The following is a 22,429-nucleotide window of genomic DNA, read 5'->3' as shown; positions in this document are numbered from 1 at the left end:
CTCTGTGCAGCAGTGCTCCTCACAGTGACTGCAGGAGGTGCTCTGTAATCATGTCCGTGTATATGAGATTCCTCTCTGTATTACTCAGTGCAGCAGTGCTCCTCACAGTGACTGCAGGAGGTGCTCTGTAATCATGTCCGTGTATATGAGATTCCGCTCTGTATTACTCTGTGCAGCAGTGCTCCTCACAGTGACTGCAGGAGGTGCTCTGTAATCATGTCCGTGTATATGAGATTCCGCTCTGTATTACTCAGTGCAGCAGTGCTCCTCACAGTGACTGCTGCATGAGGTGCTCTGTAATCATGTCCGTGTATAGGAGATTCCCCTATGTATTACTCTGTGCAGCAGTGCTCCTCACAGTGACTGCAGGAGGTGCTCTGTAATCATGTCCGTGTATATAAGATTCCGCTCTGTATTACTCAGTGCAGCAGAGCTCCTCACAGTGACTGCAGGAGGTGCCCTGTAATCATGTCCGTGTATAGGAGATTCCTCTCTGTATTACTCTGTGCAGCAGTGCTCCTCACAGTGACTGCAGGAGGTGCTCTGTAATCATGTCCGTGTATATGAGATTCCTCTCTGTATTACTCTGTGCAGCAGTGCTCCTCACAGTGACTGCAGGAGGTGCCCTGTAATCATGTCCGTGTATAGGAGATTCCTCTCTGTATTACTCTGTGCAGCAGTGCTCCTCACAGTGACTGAAGGAGGTGCTCTGTAATCATGTCCATATGTAGGAGATTCCTCTCTGTATTACTCTGTGCAGCAGTGCTCCTCACAGTGACTGCAGGAGGTGCTCTGTAATCATGTCCATGTATATGAGATTCCTCTCTGTATTACTCTGTGCAGCAGTGCTCCTCACAGTGATTGCAGGAGGTGCTCTGTAATCATGTCCGTGTATATGAGATTACTCTCTGTATTACTCTGTGCAGCAGTGCTCCTCACAGTGACTGCAGGAGGTGCTCTGTAATCATGTCCGTGTATATGAGATTCCTCTCTGTATTACTCAGTGCAGCAGTGCTCGTCACAGTGACTGCAGGAGGTGCTCTGTAATCATGTCCGTGTATATGATATTCCGCTCTGTATTACTCTGTGCAGCAGTGCTCCTCACAGTGACTGCAGGAGGTGCTCTGTAATCATGTCCGTGTATATGAGATTCCTCTCTGTATTACTCAGTGCAGCAGTGCTCCTCACAGTGACTGCAGGAGGTGCTCTGTAATCATGTCCGTGTATATGAGATTCCGCTCTGTATTACTCTGTGCAGCAGTGCTCCTCACAGTGACTGCAGGAGGTGCTCTGTAATCATGTCCGTGTATATGAGATTCCTCTCTGTATTACTCTGTGCAGCAGTGCTCCTCACAGTGACTGCAGGAGGTGCTCTGTAATCATGTCTGTGTATAGGAGATTCCTCTCTGTATTACTCTGTGCAGCAGTGCTCCTCACAGTGACTGCTGCATGAGGTGCTCTGTAATCATGTCTGTGTATAGGAGATTCCCCTCTGTATTACTCTGTGCAGCAGTGCTCCTCACAGTGACTGCAGGAGGTGCTCTGTATTCATGTCCGTGTATATGAGATTCCTCTCTGTATTACTCTGTGCAGCAGTGCTCCTCACAGTGACTGCAGGAGGTGCTCTGTAATCATGTCCGTGTATATGAGATTCCTCTCTGTATTACTCTGTGCAGCAGTGCTCCTCACAGTGACTGCAGGTGGTGCTCTGTAATCATGTCTGTGTATATGAGATTCCTCTCTGTATTACTCTGTGCAGCAGTGCTCCTCACAGTGACTGCAGGAGGTGCCCTGTAATCATGTCCGTGTATAGGAGATTCCTCTCTGTATTACTCTGTGCAGCAGTGCTCCTCACAGTGACTGAAGGAGGTGCTCTGTAATCATGTCCATATGTAGGAGATTCCTCTCTGTATTACTCTGTGCAGCAGTGCTCCTCACAGTGACTGCAGGAGGTGCTCTGTAATCATGTCCGTGTATATGAGATTACTCTCTGTATTACTCTGTGCAGCAGTGCTCCTCACAGTGACTGCAGGAGGTGCTCTGTAATCATGTCCGTGTATATGAGATTCCTCTCTGTATTACTCAGTGCAGCAGTGCTCCTCACAGTGACTGCAGGAGGTGCTCTGTAATCATGTCCGTGTATATGAGATTCCGCTCTGTATTACTCTGTGCAGCAGTGCTCCTCACAGTGACTGCAGGAGGTGCTCTGTAATCATGTCCGTGTATATGAGATTCCTCTCTGTATTACTCAGTGCAGCAGTGCTCCTCACAGTGACTGCAGGAGGTGCTCTGTAATCATGTCCGTGTATATGAGATTCCGCTCTGTATTACTCTGTGCAGCAGTGCTCCTCACAGTGACTGCAGGAGGTGCTCTGTAATCATGTCCGTGTATATGAGATTCCTCTCTGTATTACTCTGTGCAGCAGTGCTCCTCACAGTGACTGCTGCATGAGGTGCTCTGTAATCATGTCTGTGTATAGGAGATTCCCCTCTGTATTACTCTGTGCAGCAGTGCTCCTCACAGTGACTGCAGGAGGTGCTCTGTAATCATGTCCGTGTATATGAGATTCCTCTCTGTATTACTCTGTGCAGCAGTGCTCCTCACAGTGACTGCAGGAGGTGCTCTGTAATCATGTCCGTGTATATGAGATTCCTCTCTGTATTACTCTGTGCAGCAGTGCTCCTCACAGTGACTGCAGGAGGTGCTCTGTAATCATGTCCGTGTATATGAGATTCCTCTCTGTATTACTCTGTGCAGCAGTGCTCCTCACAGTGACTGCAGGTGGTGCTCTGTAATCATGTCTGTGTATATGAGATTCCTCTCTGTATTACTCTGTGCAGCAGTGCTCCTCACAGTGACTGCAGGAGGTGCCCTGTAATCATGTCCGTGTATAGGAGATTCCTCTCTGTATTACTCTGTGCAGCAGTGCTCCTCACAGTGACTGCAGGAGGTGCTCTGTAATCATGTCCGTGTATATGAGATTCCTCTCTGTATTACTCTGTGCAGCAGAGCTGCTCACAGTGACTGCAGGTGGTGCTCTGTAATCATGTCCATATGTACGAGATTCCTCTCTGTATTACTCTGTGCAGCAGTGCTCCTCACAGTGACTGCAGGAGGTGCTCTGCAATCATGTCTGTGTATATGAGATTCCGCTCTGTATTACTCAGTGCAGCAGTGCTCCTCACAGTGACTGCAGGAGGTGCCCTGTAATCATGTCTGTGTATAGGAGATTCCTCTCTGTATTACTCTGTGCAGCAGAGCTGCTCACAGTGACTGCAGGTGGTGCTCTGTAATCATGTCCATATGTACGAGATTCCTCTCTGTATTACTCTGTGCAGCAGTGCTCCTCACAGTGACTGCAGGAGGTGCTCTGCAATCATGTCTGTGTATATGAGATTCCTCTCTGTATTACTCTGTGCAGCAGTGCTCCTCACAGTGACTGCAGGAGGTGCTCTGTAATCATGTCCGTGTATAGAAGATTCCTCTCTGTATTACTCTGTGCAGCAGTGCTCCTCACAGTGACTGCAGGAGGTGCTCTGTAATCATGTCCGTGTATATGAGATTCCTCTCTGTATTACTCTATGCAGCAGTGCTCCTCACAGTGACTGCAGGAGGTGCTCTGTAATCATGTCTGTGTATAGGAGATTCCTCTCTGTATTACTCTGTGCAGCAGTGCTCCTCACAGTGACTGCTGCATGAGGTGCTCTGTAATCATGTCTGTGTATAGGAGATTCCCCTCTGTATTACTCTGTGCAGCAGTGCTCCTCACAGTGACTGCAGGAGGTGCTCTGTAATCATGTCCGTGTATATGAGATTCCTCTTTGTATTACTCTGTGCAGCAGTGCTCCTCACAGTGACTGCAGGAGGTGCCCTGTAATCATGTCCGTGTATAGGAGATTCCTCTCTGTATTACTCTGTGCAGCAGTGCTCCTCACAGTGACTGCAGGAGGTGCTCTGTAATCATGTCCGTGTATATGAGATTCCTCTCTGTATTACTCTGTGCAGCAGTGCTCCTCACAGTGACTGCAGGAGGTGCCCTGTAATCATGTCCGTGTATAGGAGATTCCTCTCTGTATTACTCTGTGCAGCAGTGCTCCTCACAGTGACTGAAGGAGGTGCTCTGTAATCATGTCCATATGTAGGAGATTCCTCTCTGTATTACTCTGTGCAGCAGTGCTCCTCACAGTTATCTGCAGGAGGTGCTCTGTAATCATGTCCATGTATATGAGATTCCTCTCTGTATTACTCTGTGCAGCAGTGCTCCTCACAGTGATTGCAGGAGGTGCTCTGTAATCATGTCCGTGTATATGAGATTACTCTCTGTATTACTCTGTGCAGCAGTGCTCCTCACAGTGACTGCAGGAGGTGCTCTGTAATCATGTCCGTGTATATGAGATTCCTCTCTGTATTACTCAGTGCAGCAGTGCTCCTCACAGTGACTGCAGGAGGTGCTCTGTAATCATGTCCGTGTATATGAGATTCCGCTCTGTATTACTCTGTGCAGCAGTGCTCCTCACAGTGACTGCAGGAGGCGCTCTGTAATCATGTCCGTGTATATGAGATTCCTCTCTGTATTACTCTGTGCAGCAGTGCTCCTCACAGTGACTGCAGGAGGTGCTCTGTAATCATGTCCGTGTATATGAGATTCCTCTCTGTATTACTCTGTGCAGCAGTGCTCCTCACAGTGACTGCAGGTGGTGCTCTGTAATCATGTCTGTGTATATGAGATTCCTCTCTGTATTACTCTGTGCAGCAGTGCTCCTCACAGTGACTGCAGGAGGTGCCCTGTAATCATGTCCGTGTATATGAGATTCCTCTCTGTATTACTCTGTGCAGCAGTGCTCCTCACAGTGACTGCAGGAGGTGCCCTGTAATCATGTCCGTGTATAGGAGATTCCTCTCTGTATTACTCTGTGCAGCAGTGCTCCTCACAGTGACTGCAGGAGGTGCCCTGTAATCATGTCCGTGTATAGGAGATTCCTCTCTGTATTACTCTGTGCAGCAGTGCTCCTCACAGTGACTGCAGGTGGTGCTCTGTAATCATGTCCGTGTGTAGGAGATTCCTCTCTGTATTACTCTGTGCAGCAGTGCTCATCACAGTGACTGCAGGAGGTGCTCTGTAATCATGTCCGTGTATATGAGATTCCTCTCTGTATTACTCTGTGCAGCAGTGCTCCTCACAGTGACTGCAGGAGGTGCCCTGTAATCATGTCCGTGTATATGAGATTCCGCTCTGTATTACTCTGTGCAGCAGTGCTCCTCACAGTGACTGCAGGAGGTGCCCTGTAATCATGTCCGTGTATATGAGATTCCGCTCTGTATTACTCTGTGCAGCAGTGCTCCTCACAGTGACTGCAGGTGGTGCTCTGTAATCATGTCCGTGTATATGAGATTCCTCTCTGTATTACTCTGTGCAGCAGTGCTCCTCACAGTGACTGCAGGAGGTGCTCTGTAATCATGTCCATGTATATGAGATTCCTCTCTGTATTACTCTGTGCAGCAGTGCTCCTCACAGTGACTGCAGGAGGTGCTCTGTAATCATGTCCATATGTAGGAGATTCCTCTCTGTATTACTCTGTGCAGCAGTGCTCCTCACAGTGACTGCAGGAGGTGCCCTGTAATCATGTCCGTGTATATGAGATTCCGCTCTGTATTACTCAGTGCAGCAGTGCTCCTCACAGTGACTGCAAAAGGTGCTCTGTAATCATGTCCATATGTACGAGATTCCTCTCTGTATTACTCTGTGCAGCAGTGCTCCTCACAGTGACTGCAGGAGGTGCTCTGTAATCATGTCTGTGTATATGAGATTCCTCTCTGTATTACTCTGTGCAGCAGTGCTCCTCACAGTGACTGCAGGAGGTGCCCTGTAATCATGTCCGTGTATATGAGATTCCGCTCTGTATTACTCAGTGCAGCAGTGCTCCTCACAGTGACTGCAAAAGGTGCTCTGTAATCATGTCCATATGTACGAGATTCCTCTCTGTATTACTCTGTGCAGCAGTGCTCCTCACAGTGACTGCAGGAGGTGCTCTGTAATCATGTCTGTGTATATGAGATTCCTCTCTATATTACTCTGTGCAGCAGTGCTCCTCACAGTGACTGCAGGAGGTGCTCTGTAATCATGTCCATATGTACGAGATTCCTCTCTGTATTACTCTGTGCAGCAGTGCTCCTCACAGTGACTGCAGGAGGTGCCCTGTAATCATGTCCGTGTATATGAGATTACTCTCTGTATTACTCTGTGCAGCAGTGCTCCTCACAGTGACTGCAGGTGGTGATCTGTAATCCTGTCCGTGTATATGAGATTCCTCTCTGTATTACTCTGTGCAGCAGTGCTCCTCACAGTGACTGCAGGAGGTGCTCTGTAATCATGTCCGTGTATATGAGATTCCTCTCTGTATTACTCAGTGCAGCAGAGCTCCTCACAGTGACTGCAGGTGGTGCTCTGTAATCATGTCCGTGTATATGAGATTCCGCTCTGTATTACTCAGTGCAGCAGAGCTCCTCACAGTGACTGCAGGAGGTGCTCTGTAATCATGTCCGTGTATATGAGATTCCGCTCTGTATTACTCAGTGCAGCAGTGCTCCTCATAGTGACTGCAGGAGGTGCTCTGTAATCATGTCCGTGTATATGAGATTCCGCTCTGTATTACTCTGTGCAGCAGTGCTACTCACAGTGACTGCAGGAGCTGCTCTGTAATCATGTCCGTGTATATGAGATTCCGCTCTGTATTACTCAGTGCAGCAGTGCTCCTCACAGTGACTGCAGGAGGTGCCCTGTAATCATGTCTGTGTATAGGAGATTCCTCTCTGTATTACTCTGTGCAGCAGAGCTGCTCACAGTGACTGCAGGTGGTGCTCTGTAATCATGTCCATATGTACGAGATTCCTCTCTGTATTACTCTGTGCAGCAGTGCTCCTCACAGTGACTGCAGGAGGTGCTCTGCAATCATGTCTGTGTATATGAGATTCCTCTCTGTATTACTCTGTGCAGCAGTGCTCCTCACAGTGACTGCAGGAGGTGCTCTGTAATCATGTCCGTGTATAGAAGATTCCTCTCTGTATTACTCTGTGCAGCAGTGCTCCTCACAGTGACTGCAGGAGGTGCCCTGTAATCATGTCCGTGTATATGAGATTACTCTCTGTATTACTCTGTGCAGCAGTGCTCCTCACAGTGACTGCAGGAGGTGCTCTGTAATCATGTCCATATGTACGAGATTCCTCTCTGTATTACTCTGTGCAGCAGTGCTCCTCACAGTGACTGCAGGAGGTGCTCTGCAATCATGTCTGTGTATATGAGATTCCTCTCTGTATTACTCTGTGAAGCAGTGCTCCTCACAGTGACTGCAGGAGGTGCTCTGTAATCATGTCCGTGTATATGAGATTCCTCTCTGTATTACTATGTGCAGCAGTGCCCCTCACAGTGACTGCAGGAGGTGCTCTGTAATCATGTCTGTGTATATGAGATTCCTCTCTGTATTACTATGTGCAGCAGTGCTCCTCACAGTGACTGCAGGAGGTGCCCTGTAATCATGTCTGTTTATAGGAGATTCCTCTCTGTATTGCTCTGTGCAGCAGTGCTCCTCACAGTGACTGCAGGAGGTGCTCTGTAATCATGTCCGTGTATAGAAGATTCCTCTCTGTATTACTCAGTGCAGCAGAGCTCCTCACAGTGACTGCAGGAGGTGCTCTGTAATCATGTCCGTGCATATGAGATTCCTCTCTGTATTACTCTGTGCAGCAGTGCTCCTCACAGTGACTGCAGAAGGTGCTCTGTAATCATGTCCGTGTATATGAGATTACTCTCTGTATTACTCTGTGCAGCAGTGCTCCTCACAGTGACTGCGGGAGGTGCTCTGTAATCATGTCTGTGTATAGGAGATTCCTCTCTGTATTACTCTGTGCAGCAGTGCTCCTCACAGTGACTGCAGGAGGTGCTCTGTAATCATGTCTGTGTATAGGAGATTCCTCTCTGTATTATTCTGTGCAGCAGTGCTCCTCACAGTGAGTGCAGGAGGTGCTCTGTAATCATGTCTGTGTATATGAGATTCCTCTCTGTATTACTCTGTGCAGCAGTGCTCCTCACAGAGACTGCAGAAGGTGCTCTGTAATCATGTCCGTGTATATGAGATTCCGCTCTGTATTACTCTGTGCAGCAGTGCTCCTCACAGTGACTGCAGGAGTTGCTCTGTAATCATGTCTGTGTATATGAGATTCCTCTCTGTATTACTCTGTGCAGCAGTGCTCCTCACAGTGACTGCAGGAGGTGCTCTGTAATCATGTCCTCACTATTTTGTGTAGCAGTGTTCCTCAATCACTTAGCATGACTGGGAACACTGTGTATGCAATCTCTCTCAAAACCTGCTCAGTGATAATGTACGTACCTCATGTGGCAGTGCTCCTCGCAGTGACTTAGGAGGAGCTCAGTGATAATGTACGTACCTCATGTGGCAGTGCTCCTTGCAGTGACTTAGGAGGAGCTCAGTGATAATGTATGTACCTCATGTGGCAGTGCTCCTCGCAGTTACTTAGGAGAAGCTCAGTGATAATGTATGTACCTCATGTGGCAGTGCTCCTCGCAGTGACTTAGGAGAAGCTCAGTGATAATGTATGTACCTCATGTGGCAGTGCTCCTCGCAGTGACTTAGGAGAAGCTCAGTGATAATGTATGTATGTACCTCATGTGGCAGTGCTCCTCGCAGTGACTTAGGAGGAGCTCAGTGATAATGTATGTGTGCGACATTCCTCTCTGTGTTACCTCATGTGGCAGTGCTCCTCGCAGTGACTTAGGAGAAGCTCAGTGATAATGTATGTACCTCATGTGGCAGTGCTCCTTGCAGTGACTTAGGAGAAGCTCAGTGATAATGTATGTATGTACCTCATGTGGCAGTGCTCCTCGCAGTGACTTAGGAGAAGCTCAGTGATAATGTATGTATGTACCTCATGTGGCAGTGCTCCTCGCAGTGACTTAGGAGGAGCTCAGTGATAATGTATGTACCTCATGTGGCAGTGCTCCTCGCAGTTACTTAGGAGAAGCTCAGTGATAATGTATGTACCTCATGTGGCAGTGCTCCTCACAGTGACTTAGGAGAAGCTCAGTGATAATGTATGTACCTCATGTGGCAGTGCTCCTCGCAGTTACTTAGGAGAAGCTCAGTGATAATGTATGTACCTCATGTGGCAGTGCTCCTCACAGTGACTTAGGAGAAGCTCAGTGATAATGTATGTACCTCAGGTGGCAGTGCTCCTCGCAGTGACTTAGGAGAAGCTCAGTGATAATGTATGTGTGTGACATTCCTCTCTGTGTTACCTCATGTGGCAGTGCTCCTCGCAGTGACTTAGGAGAAGCTCAGTGATAATGTATGTACCTCATGTGGCAGTGCTCCTCGCAGTGACTTAGGAGAAGCTCAGTGATAATGTATGTGTGTGACATTCCTCTCTGCGTTACCTCATGTGGCAGTGCTCCTCGCAGTGACTTAGGAGGAGCTCAGTGATAATGTACGTACCTCATGTGGCAGTGCTCCTCGCAGTGACTTAGGAGAAGCTCAGTGATAATGTACGTGTGTGACATTCCTCTCTGCGTTACCTCATCTGGCAGTGCTCCTCGCAGTTACTTAGGAGAAGCTCAGTGATAATGTATGTACCTCATGTGGCAGTGCTCCTCGCAGTGACTTAGGAGAAGCTCAGTGATAATGTATGTGTGTGACAATCCTCTCTGTGTTACGTCATGTGGCAGTGCTCCTCGCAGTGACTTAGGAGAAGCTCAGTGATAATGTACGTGTGTGACATTCCTCTTTGCGTTACCTCATGTGGCAGTGCTCCTCGCAGTTACTTAGGAGAAGCTCAGTGATAATGTACGTGTGTGACATTCCTCTTTGCGTTACCTCATGTGGCAGTGCTCCTCGCAGTGACTTAGGAGGAGCTCAGTGATAATGTATGTACCTCATGTGGCAGTGCTCCTCGCAGTTTCTTAGGAGGAGCTCAGTGATAATGTATGTACCTCAGGTGGCAGTGCTCCTCACAGTTACTTAGGAGAAGCTCAGTGATAATGTACGTGTGTGACATTCCTCTCTGCGTTACCTCATGTGGCAGTGTTCCTCGCAGTTACTTAGGAGGAGCTCAGTGATAATGTACATGTGTGACATTCCTCTCTGCGTTACCTCATGTGGCAGTGCTCCTCGCAGTGAGTTAGGAGGAGCTCAGTGATAATGTATGTACCTCAGGTGGCAGTGCTCCTCGCAGTGACTTAGGAGGAGCTCAGTGATAATGTATGTGTGTAACATTCCTCTCTGCGTTACCTCATGTGGCAGTGCTCCTCGCAGTGACTTAGGAGAAGCTCAGTGATAATGTACATGTGTGACATTCCTCTCTGCGTTACCTCATGTGGCAGTGCTCCTCGCAGTGACTTAGGAGAAGCTCAGTGATAATGTATGTACCTCATGTGGCAGTGCTCCTCGCAGTGACTTAGGAGAAGCTCAGTGATAATGTATGTGCGTGACATTCCTCTCTGCGTTACCTCATCTGGCAGTGCTCCTCGCAGTGACTTAGGAGAAGCTCAGTGATAATGTATGTACCTCATGTGGCAGTGCTCCTCGCAGTGACTTAGGAGGAGCTCAGTGATAATGTATGTACCTCATGTGGCAGTGCTCCTCGCAGTTTCTTAGGAGGAGCTCAGTGATAATGTATGTGTGTAACATTCCTCTCTGCGTTACCTCATGTGGCAGTGCTCCTCGCAGTGACTTAGGAGGAGCTCAGTGATAATGTATGTACCTCATGTGGCAGTGCTCCTCGCAGTGACTTAGGAGAAGCTCAGTGATAATGTATGTACCTCATGTGGCAGTGCTCCTCGCAGTTACTTAGGAGAAGCTCAGTGATAATGTATGTGTGTGACATTCCTCTCTGCGTTACCTCATGTGGCAGTGCTCCTCGCAGTGACTTAGGAGAAGCTCAGTGATAATGTATGTGTGTGACATTCCTCTCTGCGTTACCTCATGTGGCAGTGCGTGACTTAGGAGAAGCTCAGTGATAATGTACGTGTGTGACATTCCTCTCTGCGTTACCTCATGTGGCAGTGCTCCTCGCAGTGACTTAGGAGAAGCTCAGTGATAATGTATGTACCTCATGTGGCAGTGCTCCTCGCAGTGACTTAGGAGAAGCTCAGTGATAATGTATGTGTGTGACATTCCTCTCTGCGTTTCCTCATGTGGCAGTGCTCCTCGCAGTGACTTAGGAGAAGCTCAGTGATAATGTATGTGTGTGACATTCCTCTCTGCGTTACCTCATGTGGCAGTGCTCCTCGCAGTGACTTAGGAGAAGCACAGTGATAATGTATGTACCTCAGGTGGCAGTGCTCCTCGCGGTGACTTAGGAGGAGCTCAGTGATAATGTATGTACCTCAGGTGGCAGTGCTCCTCGCAGTGACTTAGGAGGAGCTCAGTGATAATGTACGTGTGTGACATTAATCTCTGCGTTACCTCATGTGGCAGTGTTCCTCACAGTTACTTAGGAGGAGCTCAGTGATAATGTACGTGTGTGACATTCCTCTCTGCGTTACCTCATGTGGCAGTGCTCCTCGCAGTGACTTAGGAGAAGCTCAGTGATAATGTACGTGTGTGACATTCCTCTCTGTGTTACCTCATGTGGCAGTGCTCCTCGCAGTGAGTTAGGAGGAGCTCAGTGATAATGTATGTACCTCATGTGGCAGTGCTCATCGCAGTTACTTAGGAGAAGCTCAGTGATAATGTACGTGTGTGACATTCCTCTCTGCGTTACCTCATGTGGCAGTGCTCCTCGCAGTGACTTAGGAGAAGCTCAGTGATAATGTATGTACCTCATGTGGCAGTGCTCCTCGCAGTGACTTAGGAGGAGCTCAGTGATAATGTACGTGTGTGACATTCCTCTCTGCGTTACCTCATGTGGCAGTGTTCCTCACAGTTACTTAGGAGAAGCTCAGTGATAATGTATGTGTGTGACATTCCTCTCTGCGTTACCTCATGTGGCAGTGCTCCTCGCAGTTTCTTAGGAGAAGCTCAGTGATAATGTATGTACCTCAGGTGGCAGTGCTCCTCGCGGTGACTTAGGAGGAGCTCAGTGATAATGTATGTACCTCAGGTGGCAGTGCTCCTCGCAGTGACTTAGGAGGAGCTCAGTGATAATGTATGTGTGTGACATTCCTCTCTGTGTTACCTCATGTGGCAGTGCTCCTCGCAGTGACTTAGGAGGAGCTCAGTGATAATGTATGTACCTCATGTGGCAGTGCTCCTCACAGTTACTTAGGAGGAGCTCAGTGATAATGTATGTGTGTGACATTCCTCTCTGCGTTACCTCATGTGGCAGTGTTCCTCACAGTTACTTAGGAGAAGCTCAGTGATAATGTATGTGTGTGACATTCCTCTCTGTGTTACCTCATGTGGCGGTGCTCCTCACAGTTACTTAGGAGGAGCTCAGTGATAATGTATGTGTGTGACATTCCTCTCTGCGTTACCTCATGTGGCAGTGCTCCTCGCAGTTACTTAGGAGAAGCTCAGTGATAATGTACGTGTGTGACATTCCTCTCTGCGTTACCTCATGTGGCAGTGCTCCTCGCAGTGACTTAGGAGAAGCTTAGTGATAATGTATGTACCTCAGGTGGCAGTGCTCCTCGCGGTGACTTAGGAGGAGCTCAGTGATAATGTATGTACCTCAGGTGGCAGTGCTCCTCGCAGTGACTTAGGAGGAGCTCAGTGATAATGTATGTGTGTGACATTCCTCTCTGTGTTACCTCATGTGGCAGTGCTCCTCGCAGTGACTTAGGAGGAGCTCAGTGATAATGTATGTACCTCATGTGGCAGTGCTCCTCACAGTTACTTAGGAGGAGCTCAGTGATAATGTATGTGTGTGACATTCCTCTCTGCGTTACCTCATGTGGCAGTGTTCCTCACAGTTACTTAGGAGAAGCTCAGTGATAATGTATGTGTGTGACATTCCTCTCTGCGTTACCTCATCTGGCAGTTCTCCTCGCAGTGACTTAGGAGAAGCTCAGTGATAATGTACGTGTGTGACATTCCTCTCTGCGTTACCTCATGTGGCAGTGCTCCTCGCAGTGACTTAGGAGAAGCTCAGTGATAATGTATGTACCTCATGTGGCAGTGCTCCTCGCAGTGACTTAGGAGGAGCTCAGTGATAATGTACGTGTGTGACATTCCTCTCTGCGTTACCTCATGTGGCAGTGTTCCTCACAGTTACTTAGGAGAAGCTCAGTGATAATGTACGTGTGTGACATTCCTCTCTGCGTTACCTCATGTGGCAGTGCTCCTCGCAGTGACTTAGGAGGAGCTCAGTGATAATGTATGTACCTCATGTGGCAGTGCTCCTCGCAGTGACTGTGGAAGGAAGTTTAGGGATGTCTGTGTATGCTCTCTCTCTCATTAGCAGTGCTCCTCGCAGTGTTACACTAAATTTTAAAGTTACATATCTGCATATAAAGATATAAATACCTCACCGTAGATTCTCTTGAAAACAATCAATTTTATAATGCCTGATAGTAAATCACTCAGCTAGAACTGACGCGTTTCACTCTGTACCCACCTACCAGCAAGATGCCACAAACGCAGTATGTACAGGAAGCAACGCATTCTACACCCAGGGAATAACCGGTCACTGTTTGCAATGAGAGCCCGGGGGTTTCGCTGCGAGATTGCAGAGAGAAAGATTCATTGTGGGGGCACTCTTACTTAGATATAGAAACATGCATTTAAAACAGAACTTTTAATAGTAGTACAGGTTCAGTATCCCATATCCAAAATGCTTGGGACCAGAAGTATTTTAGATATCAGATTTCTCAGTATTTTGGAATAATTGCATACCATAATGCGTTATCATGGCGATAGAACCTAAGTCTAAGCACAGAATGCATTTATGTTCCATATACACCTTATACACACAGCCTGAAGGTCATTTTAGCCAATATTTTTAATAACTTTGTGTATTAAACAAAGTGTGTGTACATTGAGCCATCAGAAAGCAAAGGTTTCACTTTCTCAGTCTCACTCAAAAAATTCCGTAATTTGGAATATTCCGTATTTCGGAATATTTGGATATGGGATACTCAACCTGTAGTAGAATTCAGATACAGCGAAAAATCACATCTAGCCTTCAACGAAAAGTATGTGACTTAGATGAAATCAGAAAATGTAGAACCTATAATGGGATCAGTAATGCTAGTGTAAACTCAAATATAAGGGGGGAATTCAATGGTTTGAAAAGTCGGTTGGGTGTCTGTTTTTTCCTGTCTATTAGATAGGGAAAAAAACAGACACCCAACTGACTTTTCAAACAACTGAATATCCCCCTAAGTGTGTGAAAAAAGGGTGATGGATATAGACACACTAGATTAATAACAATTGCATTAGGTTAAATGAACATTCCTCAGGTATCCGTAATAACAGGGGTGAGAAGTTATATTTCTTGCCACCAGGTGGCAGCATTGTTCCTGCTTTTCGGACCTACATTAAATCCCATAACACTTTGCAAAATGCTATTTATGACAGATATAAACTTGCATGTGTACCTATCATACACGGCGCGGCAGCTGTGTAATCTCACACCCGTGTGTGTAATGTTGACCGACAATGTCTACTTGTAAGAATAACCTGATGTCAGTGTAGTTTCTGTTTTTCCAGACATGTATTGTATCCCCATAGCTATGTGCTCATGAACAGCGTTTCTCCAAATTGTAATGGGGATATAAAATAAAAAATGTCCATCATTACAGCATTATATCTGTCATACACAGCACAAGTGTTATTGGGTCATACTGTATATATGTCTGAAAAACAGGAACAATGCTGCCATCTGGTGGCCAGAAAAATAACTTCCACCTCTGCTATTAAGGATACCTGAAGAATTATTTAGTTTAATGCAATGCAAACGTTATTAATCTGTGGGGCCAATTAATCTGTAATCTCTCTGTTAATCTGTATCTATCGCCCTAATTTTACAAACTTACATTTGGAGTTCATACTAGGATTTTGTTCGTCGGGAGGTTTGCCACCTAGCAAGAGCTGGTGGGGGGTGAGCAAGCCTCCAGATTATCGCTGGAACCAGGGCTGTTTCTAGACAATTTGGCTCCCAGTGCGAACAGTTAAAAAATGCGTGCACCTCCCGACATAAAAAAAAAATACTATTTTGCGTGTGCCGAAGATGCGAGCGATCCCAACAAGGGGGCATGACCTCACTAAAATAGGCGTGGCCTCGCAGGAAAGGACTACCTTACACCCGTTTTTGACCCTGCACCAACAGACCTCGGCCACCACAGCAAAGAAAAAAATTCCACCATATTAAGCCCCACAAAGTAATGCCCCCAGCACCATATTATGCCACACACCGCCATGCCCGTGACACATTATGCCCTACAGTAAAGCTTTTAATTACATTTAAATTACCTGCTCGTTGCCAGGGGTTTCATGCACTGGGATCTATGCTCGTTGCCAGGGGTTTCATGCACTGGGATCTATGCTCGTTGCCAGGGGTTTCATGCACTGGGATACATGCTCGTTGCCAGGGGTTTCATGCTCTGGGATGGGTGTCATGCTCGTTGCCAGGGGTTTTTAATGCTTATTGCCAAGGGTTTCATGCTCTGGGTGTCATGCTCGTTGCCAGGGGTGATGCTCTCTGGCTACCTGCTATTACCGGCTCCCTTCCTCCCAAGCCACAGTACTCTGCTCGCTGAGCGGCGTTTTCAGAAATAATGCGGTTGTGTCGTGACGTCACAACGCAACTGCGTCATTTCGCAAAACTCCGCCCAGCTAGCGGAGTACTGTGGCTGGAACAAAGTAAAAAGAAGGAAAGGCAGCGCTGACTAATACAACCAGATGGATTGTTAGGAAAAAATTCATAAAATTTAATACACCGATGAGGTATAAAAACAATACACGATTATGTGTATTGTTTTTATACCTGATCTGTGTATTAAATTTATGATTTTTTCCTGACAATCCATCTGTTCTATTAGTCAGCGCTGCCTTTCCTTCTTTTTACTGTTTTGTACATGGTTTTTAGGTCCGCCTAACCTATATTTGGCAGCAGCTTATTAGAAAAACAAACCATATATAGCGCCCGATTTCAATTTGTTGGTTTTATTCTTTTTTACTGCGGCTGGGAGGAGGGTGAGCCGATAAGAGCAGCATTCAAGTGCCGTGGCGGGCGCCCCGAGGAATCGTCGCAGCTCACCCACCGCTAGACACTGCACTTGCTGGAACAGGGTAAATTGAAAAATAAAAAATCACTTGGCTTGATTCTACAGAGGAGGGCGGGGTCAGAGGAGGGCGGGGCCAATCATCTGCTCGCTGAGCTAAAGGTCATGTAACCGCTTGGTTGTGCCCTCAGGTAGATTTTTCTACAGCGCCGACATTGGAGGAAGCTGGGTCTGTGTCTCGGACAGAATCCTCCATTGTCCTGCAATACTATGACAGGAGAGACACTGAGCAGTGCTGCCAGTGATTATCATTTACACTGTTATTTATAAACTCCGGGAGTGTAATAAATGTTATATCTTACTACCTCAGAGTCTGAGGTAAAGTCACTGCCAAACGTCACCTCTCCCTCCAGAGACTATTCAGTGATGCCTGTTAAGGCTAAATGGATCCTTCCCCGACATTGCCCGCAGACGGCAAAGCGCCAGTGTCCGCACCAGACACACTTCCATGCCCGTGGCTGGCACAGTACCGCTGGCCGAAGCTGGCACCATTAGGGCACCCATTAAGACAGAAGAGGCCCCAGAACTATCATTTTTCACTATATCTGAACTTTAGTAATACTATTGAAAGTTATGTTTTAAATACATTTTTCTATATTTAACCAAGAGTGCCCCCACAAAGGAATATAGGGCGCAGTAAAGGAATATAGGGCGCAGTACGCATCACGCCACATCACCCTGTACGGCCGCTGCACTTACCTTGCAACATGGTGGCTGTTCGGAGAGGACAGTGGATCAGTTTGGATTTGCTCCGTCAGGTCCTTCAGGAATATGGATCTTTCCAACAGCTTGTTGTCTGGAAAACACAAACATAACGGGCCTCAGGCAGGGAATGACATATAATATACACCTGTATTTCATGATGGCGCCACATAGACGACGCTGAGAGCTCCTAGTTGCTGGGTCCTGGTTTCTAAAGTAACTCCAGTTAAGTCTATTAATTAAAAATGTTGTTTTCCTCTACAAACCTATGTATTATCATCGCCCGCTATTTATATGGCGCCACAAAGGCGCTGCAGCACCGAACATGAGGGTAAATACATGCAACAAAATATGTCCACATTCCACGGAAATAATTGCTGTAATAACACCAACTCATCTCTTCTTTTTACCTCAGAGGGTGTTTTTAGTCACCGGTGGGTGACTGTGGAGGTCCGCCACTATATACAGCACACTCTCATTGTCACACACTGTGAGTGACCTGCGTGTGGCTGCTGGTGCTACAGTATCACCTCCGTGCTGCACAGTGTGTGTCACAGATACTCCCTCCCTGGGTTGTCTCCCCCTTTCCTTACATGGCAGATAGACAGTGATAGTATGGTGAAATAGGAGATCAGAACTTGTGATGAATACCGGTAGTGGTGCACAACGCATCGCCTCCTAATAGTGTTACATTATCCAGTAAACTCTTGTGTGCGATAATGGTGGATTGGGCAAAGCCGTAATAATCACTACCTGTGGGGTGCGGCGTTGTCAGGTGACATAAATAACCCACTAGGGCCACACCTACACATGCTGATGCCACAGTCATCCAATGACAAATGCCCTGCTAATTTGGGGCCGGTTATGGGGGTTTCAGGTAAAGAACGATGTGGATACGGAATTTGTCCTGGATAGTCCACCATGTTTGGTTGGTTTTAACCTGGACTGACCATTCAGGTTCTGGATCTAATTTCCATATTGGAAGAGGGGGGGACCTGTTGTAGTGTCCCCCATGTTAGCCATTATATGCCAACAGTAGTGACCGCTCACTACAGTTACACAGACAGATCCCCCGCATGACTCTACTCACTACACACACCAGAAAGGCAGGACACCTCCCCCCCCCCCCAGACCAGTGACGCAGGACAGTGAGTGAGCAAGTGCTGGGCAGGAGTATGTAGCCATTATGGTGACACTCAGTAAAAAAAATAAGATTTTACTTACCGATAAATCTATTTCTCGTAGTCCGTAGTGGATGCTGGGGACTCCGTCAGGACCATGGGGATTAGCGGCTCCGCAGGAGACAGGGCACAAAAATAAAGCTTTAGGATCAGGTAGTGTGCACTGGCTCCTCCCCCTATGACCCTCCTCCAAGCCTCAGTTAGGATACTGTGCCCGGACGAGCGTACACAATAAGGAAGGATTTTGAATCCCGGGTAAGACTCATACCAGCCACACCAATCACACCGTACAACCTGTGATCTGAACCCAGTTAACAGTATGACAACGTAGGAGCCTCTGAACAGACGGCTCACAACAAGAACAACCCGATTTTTTTGTAACAATAACTATGTACAAGTATTGCAGACAATCCGCACTTGGGATGGGCGCCCAGCATCCACTACGGACTACGAGAAATAGATTTATCGGTAAGTAAAATCTTATTTTCTCTAACGTCCTAGTGGATGCTGGGGACTCCGTCAGGACCATGGGGATTATACCAAAGCTCCCAAACGGGCGGGAGAGTGCGGATGACTCTGCAGCACCGAATGAGAGAACTCCAGGTCCTCTTTAGCCAGGGTATCAAATTTGTAGAATTTTACAAACGTGTTCTCCCCCGACCACGTAGCTGCTCGGCAGAGTTGTAATGCCGAGACCCCTCGGGCAGCCGCCCAGGATGAGCCCACCTTCCTTGTGGAATGGGCCTTGACAGATTTAGGCTGTGGCAGCTTCCCAATTGTTTGTCTGCTTGTGTGCATGAGGCATTGAATGGGAGCAGCATTTGGAAGGCATGCTGTTCCTTGTAGTGCCAATGGGAGATCCTGGGGGTGGCTCCTGGGTAAGTTAGCTCTCTGTTTGGAAGTGTTTTAGTAAAAGCCTTTATCATGAGGCGTACTGTGACAAATTACATGGCCCTATGTGGGCACTGCTATTATGTAGGTTAGGACTGCTGTATCAGAGAAGCCGTGAAGTGGCCAGCAGCTAAACATGTGTTTGCAAACATTTGTGACGAATTCTCTGAATTTTATTACCAGATAGGTTCAGGGATTGTTACAGGTAATTTTCAGTGTGCGGAAGGGAATTTGGGGGTTGGGGATTTGCACCCCCCTTCCTCTTTGTCTGTTGTTTGTCTGTGACCCCTCCCCCTTCCAGCACCTGATATATAATTACCTCCAGGTATGATTGAGCAGCTTCCCAATTGTTTGTCTGCTTGTGTGCATGAGGCATTGAATGGGAGCAGCATTTGGAAGGCATGCTGTTCCTTGTAGTGCCAATGGGAGATCCTGGGGGTGGCTCCTGGGTAAGTTAGCTCTCTGTTTGGAAGTGTTTTAGTAAAAGCCTTTATCATGAGGCGTACTGTGACAAATTACATGGCCCTATGTGGGCACTGCTATTATGTAGGTTAGGACTGCTGTATCAGAGAAGCCGTGAAGTGGCCAGCAGCTAAACATGTGTTTGCAAACATTTGTGACGAATTCTCTGAATTTTATTACCAGATAGGTTCAGGGATTGTTACAGGTAATTTTCAGTGTGCGGAAGGGAATTTGGGGGTTGGGGATTTGCACCCCCCTTCCTCTTTGTCTGTTGGTTGTCTGCCACAGAATGTGCAAGTTGAATTGTGCTACAAATCCAACGAGCAATCGTCTGCTTAGAAGCAGGAGCACCCAGCTTGTTGGGTGCATACAGTATAAACAGCGAGTCAGATTTTCTGACTCCAGCCGTCCTTGAAATATATATTTTCAATGCCCTGACAACGTCCAGCAACTTGGAATCCTCCAAATCGCTAGTAGCCGCAGGCACCACAATAGGCTGGTTCAGGTGAAACGCTGACACCACCTTAGGCAGAAAATGAGGACGCGTCCGCAGTTCTGCCCTGTCCGAATGGAAAATCAGATATGGGCTTTTATACGATAAAGCCGCCAATTCTGACACTCTCCTGGCTGAAGCCAGGGCCAGTAGCATGGTTACTTTCCATGTAAGATATTTCAAATCCGCCGATTTGAGTGGCTCAAACCAATGGGATTTGAGAAAATCCAAAACTACATTAAGGTCCCACGGAGCCACTGGGGGCACAATCGGGGGCTGTATATGTAGTACTCCTCTTACAAAAGTCTGGACTTCAGGAACTGAAGCCAATTCTTTCTGGAAGAAAATCGACAGGGCCGAAATTTGAACCTTAATGGACCCCAACTTGAGGCCCATAGACAATCCTGTTTGCAGGAAATGTAGGAATCGACCCAATTGAAATTCCTCCGTGGGGGCCTTCCTGGCCTCACACCACGCAACATATTTTCTCCAAATGCGGTGATAATGTTGTGCAGTCACCTCCTTCCTGGCTTTAACCAGTGTAGGAATGACCTCTTCTGGAATGCCTTTTTCCCTTAGAATTCGGCGTTCAACCGCCACGCCGTCAAACGCAGCCGCGGTAAGTCTTGGAATAGACACGGTCCCTGCTGAATCAGGTCCCGTCTTAGAGGTAGAGGCCACGGATTTTCCGTGAGCATCTCCTGAAGTTCCGGGTACCAAGTTCTTCTTGGCCAATCCGGAGCCACGAGTATCGTTCTTACTCCCCTTTGCCGTATAATTCTCAGTACTTTGGGTATGAGAGGCAGAGGAGGAAACACATACACTGACTGGAACACCCACGGTGTTACCAGAGCGTCCACAGCTATTGCCTGAGGGTCTCTTGACCTGGCGCAATACCTGTCCAGTTTTTTGTTGAGGCGAGACGCCATCATATCCACCTTTGGTTTTTCCCAACGGTTCACAATCATGTGGAAGACTTCTGGATGAAGTCCCCACTCTCCCGGGTGTAGATCGTGTCTGCTGAGGAAGTCTGCTTCCCAGTTGTCCACTCCCGGAATGAACACTGCTGACAGTGCTATCACATGATCTTCCGCTCAGCGAAGAATCCTTGCAGCTTCTGCCATTGCTCTCCTGCTTCTTGTGCCGCCCTGTCTGTTTACGTGGGCGACTGCCGTGATGTTGTCCGACTGGATCAACACCGGCTGACCCTGAAGCAGGGGTTTTGCCAGGCTTAGAGCATTGTAAATCGCTCTTAGCTCCAGTATATTTATGTGAAGAGACATCTCCAGGCTTGACCATACTCCCTGGAAGTTTCTTCCCTGTGTGACCGCTCCCCAGCCTCTCAGACTGGCATCCGTGGTCACCAGGACCCAGTCCTGTATGCCGAATCTGCGGCCTTCTAACAGATGAGCACTCTGCAACCACCACAGAAGAGACACCCTTGTCCGTGGCGATAAGGTTATCCGCTGATGCATCTGCAGATGCGATCCGGACCATTTGTCCAGCAGATCCCACTGAAAAGTTTGTGCGTGGAATCTGCCGAATGGGATTGCTTCGTAAGAAGCCACCATCTTTCCCAGGACTCTTGTGCATTGATGCACAGACACTTTTCCTGGTTTTAGGAGGTTCCTGACAAGTTCGGATAACTCCTTGGCTTTCTCCTCCGGAAGAAACACCTTTTTCTGAACCGTGTCCAGAATCATTCCCAGGAACAGCAGACGTGTTGTCGGGGTCAACTGAGATTTTGGAAAATTCAGAATCCACCCGTGTTGTTGCAGCACTACTTGGGTTAGTGCTACTCCGTCCTCCAGCTGTTCTCTAGACCTTGCCCTTATCAGGAGATCGTCCAAGTAAGGGATAATTAATACGCCTCTTCTTCGCAGAAGAATCATCATTTCGGCCATTACCTTGGTAAAGACCCGAGGTGCCGTGGACAATCCAAACGGCAGCGTCTGAAACTGATAATGACAGTTTTGCACCACGAACCTGAGGTACCCTTGATGTGAAGGGCAAATTGGGACATGCAGGTAAGCATCTTTGATGTCCAGGGACACCATAAAGTCCCCTTCTTCCAGATTCGCTATCACTGCTCTGAGTGATTCCATCTTGAACTTGAATTTTTGTATGTACAGGTTCAAAGATTTCAGATTTAGAATAGGTCTTACCGAGCCGTCCGGCTTCGGTACCACAATAGCGTGGAGTAATACCCCTTTTCCTGTTGTAGGAGGGGTACCTTGACTATCACCTGCTGAGAAAACAGCTTGTGAATGGCTTCCAATACCGTCGCCCTGTCTGAGGGAGACGTTGGCAAAGCAGACTTTAGGAACCGGCGAGGGGGAGACTTCTCGAATTCCAACCTGTAACCCTGAGATACTACCTGCAGGATCCAGGGGTCCACCTGTGAGCAAGCCCACTGCGCGCTGAAATTCTTGAGTCGACCCCCCACCGTTCCTGAGTCCGCTTGT

General features: G+C 47.7%; 1 protein-coding gene across 1 annotated transcript in view; it reads right to left on the bottom strand.

The window, feature by feature from the left end:
- The window catches only part of ATG16L2 (autophagy related 16 like 2), a 135,078-nt gene that overhangs the window by 75,590 nt on the left and 37,059 nt on the right, over positions 1-22,429 (bottom strand). The window contains exon 2 of the mRNA XM_063950904.1: positions 16,935-17,031. Within this exon, the coding sequence (XP_063806974.1) occupies positions 16,935-17,031 (97 nt within the window). The remainder of the gene's footprint in view (positions 1-16,934; positions 17,032-22,429) is intronic.

This window comes from Pseudophryne corroboree, chromosome 2 (assembly GCF_028390025.1).
Source record: "Pseudophryne corroboree isolate aPseCor3 chromosome 2, aPseCor3.hap2, whole genome shotgun sequence".
Classification (NCBI taxonomy): Eukaryota; Metazoa; Chordata; class Amphibia; order Anura; family Myobatrachidae; genus Pseudophryne; species Pseudophryne corroboree.
This window is presented reverse-complemented; position numbering and strand designations above follow the sequence as displayed.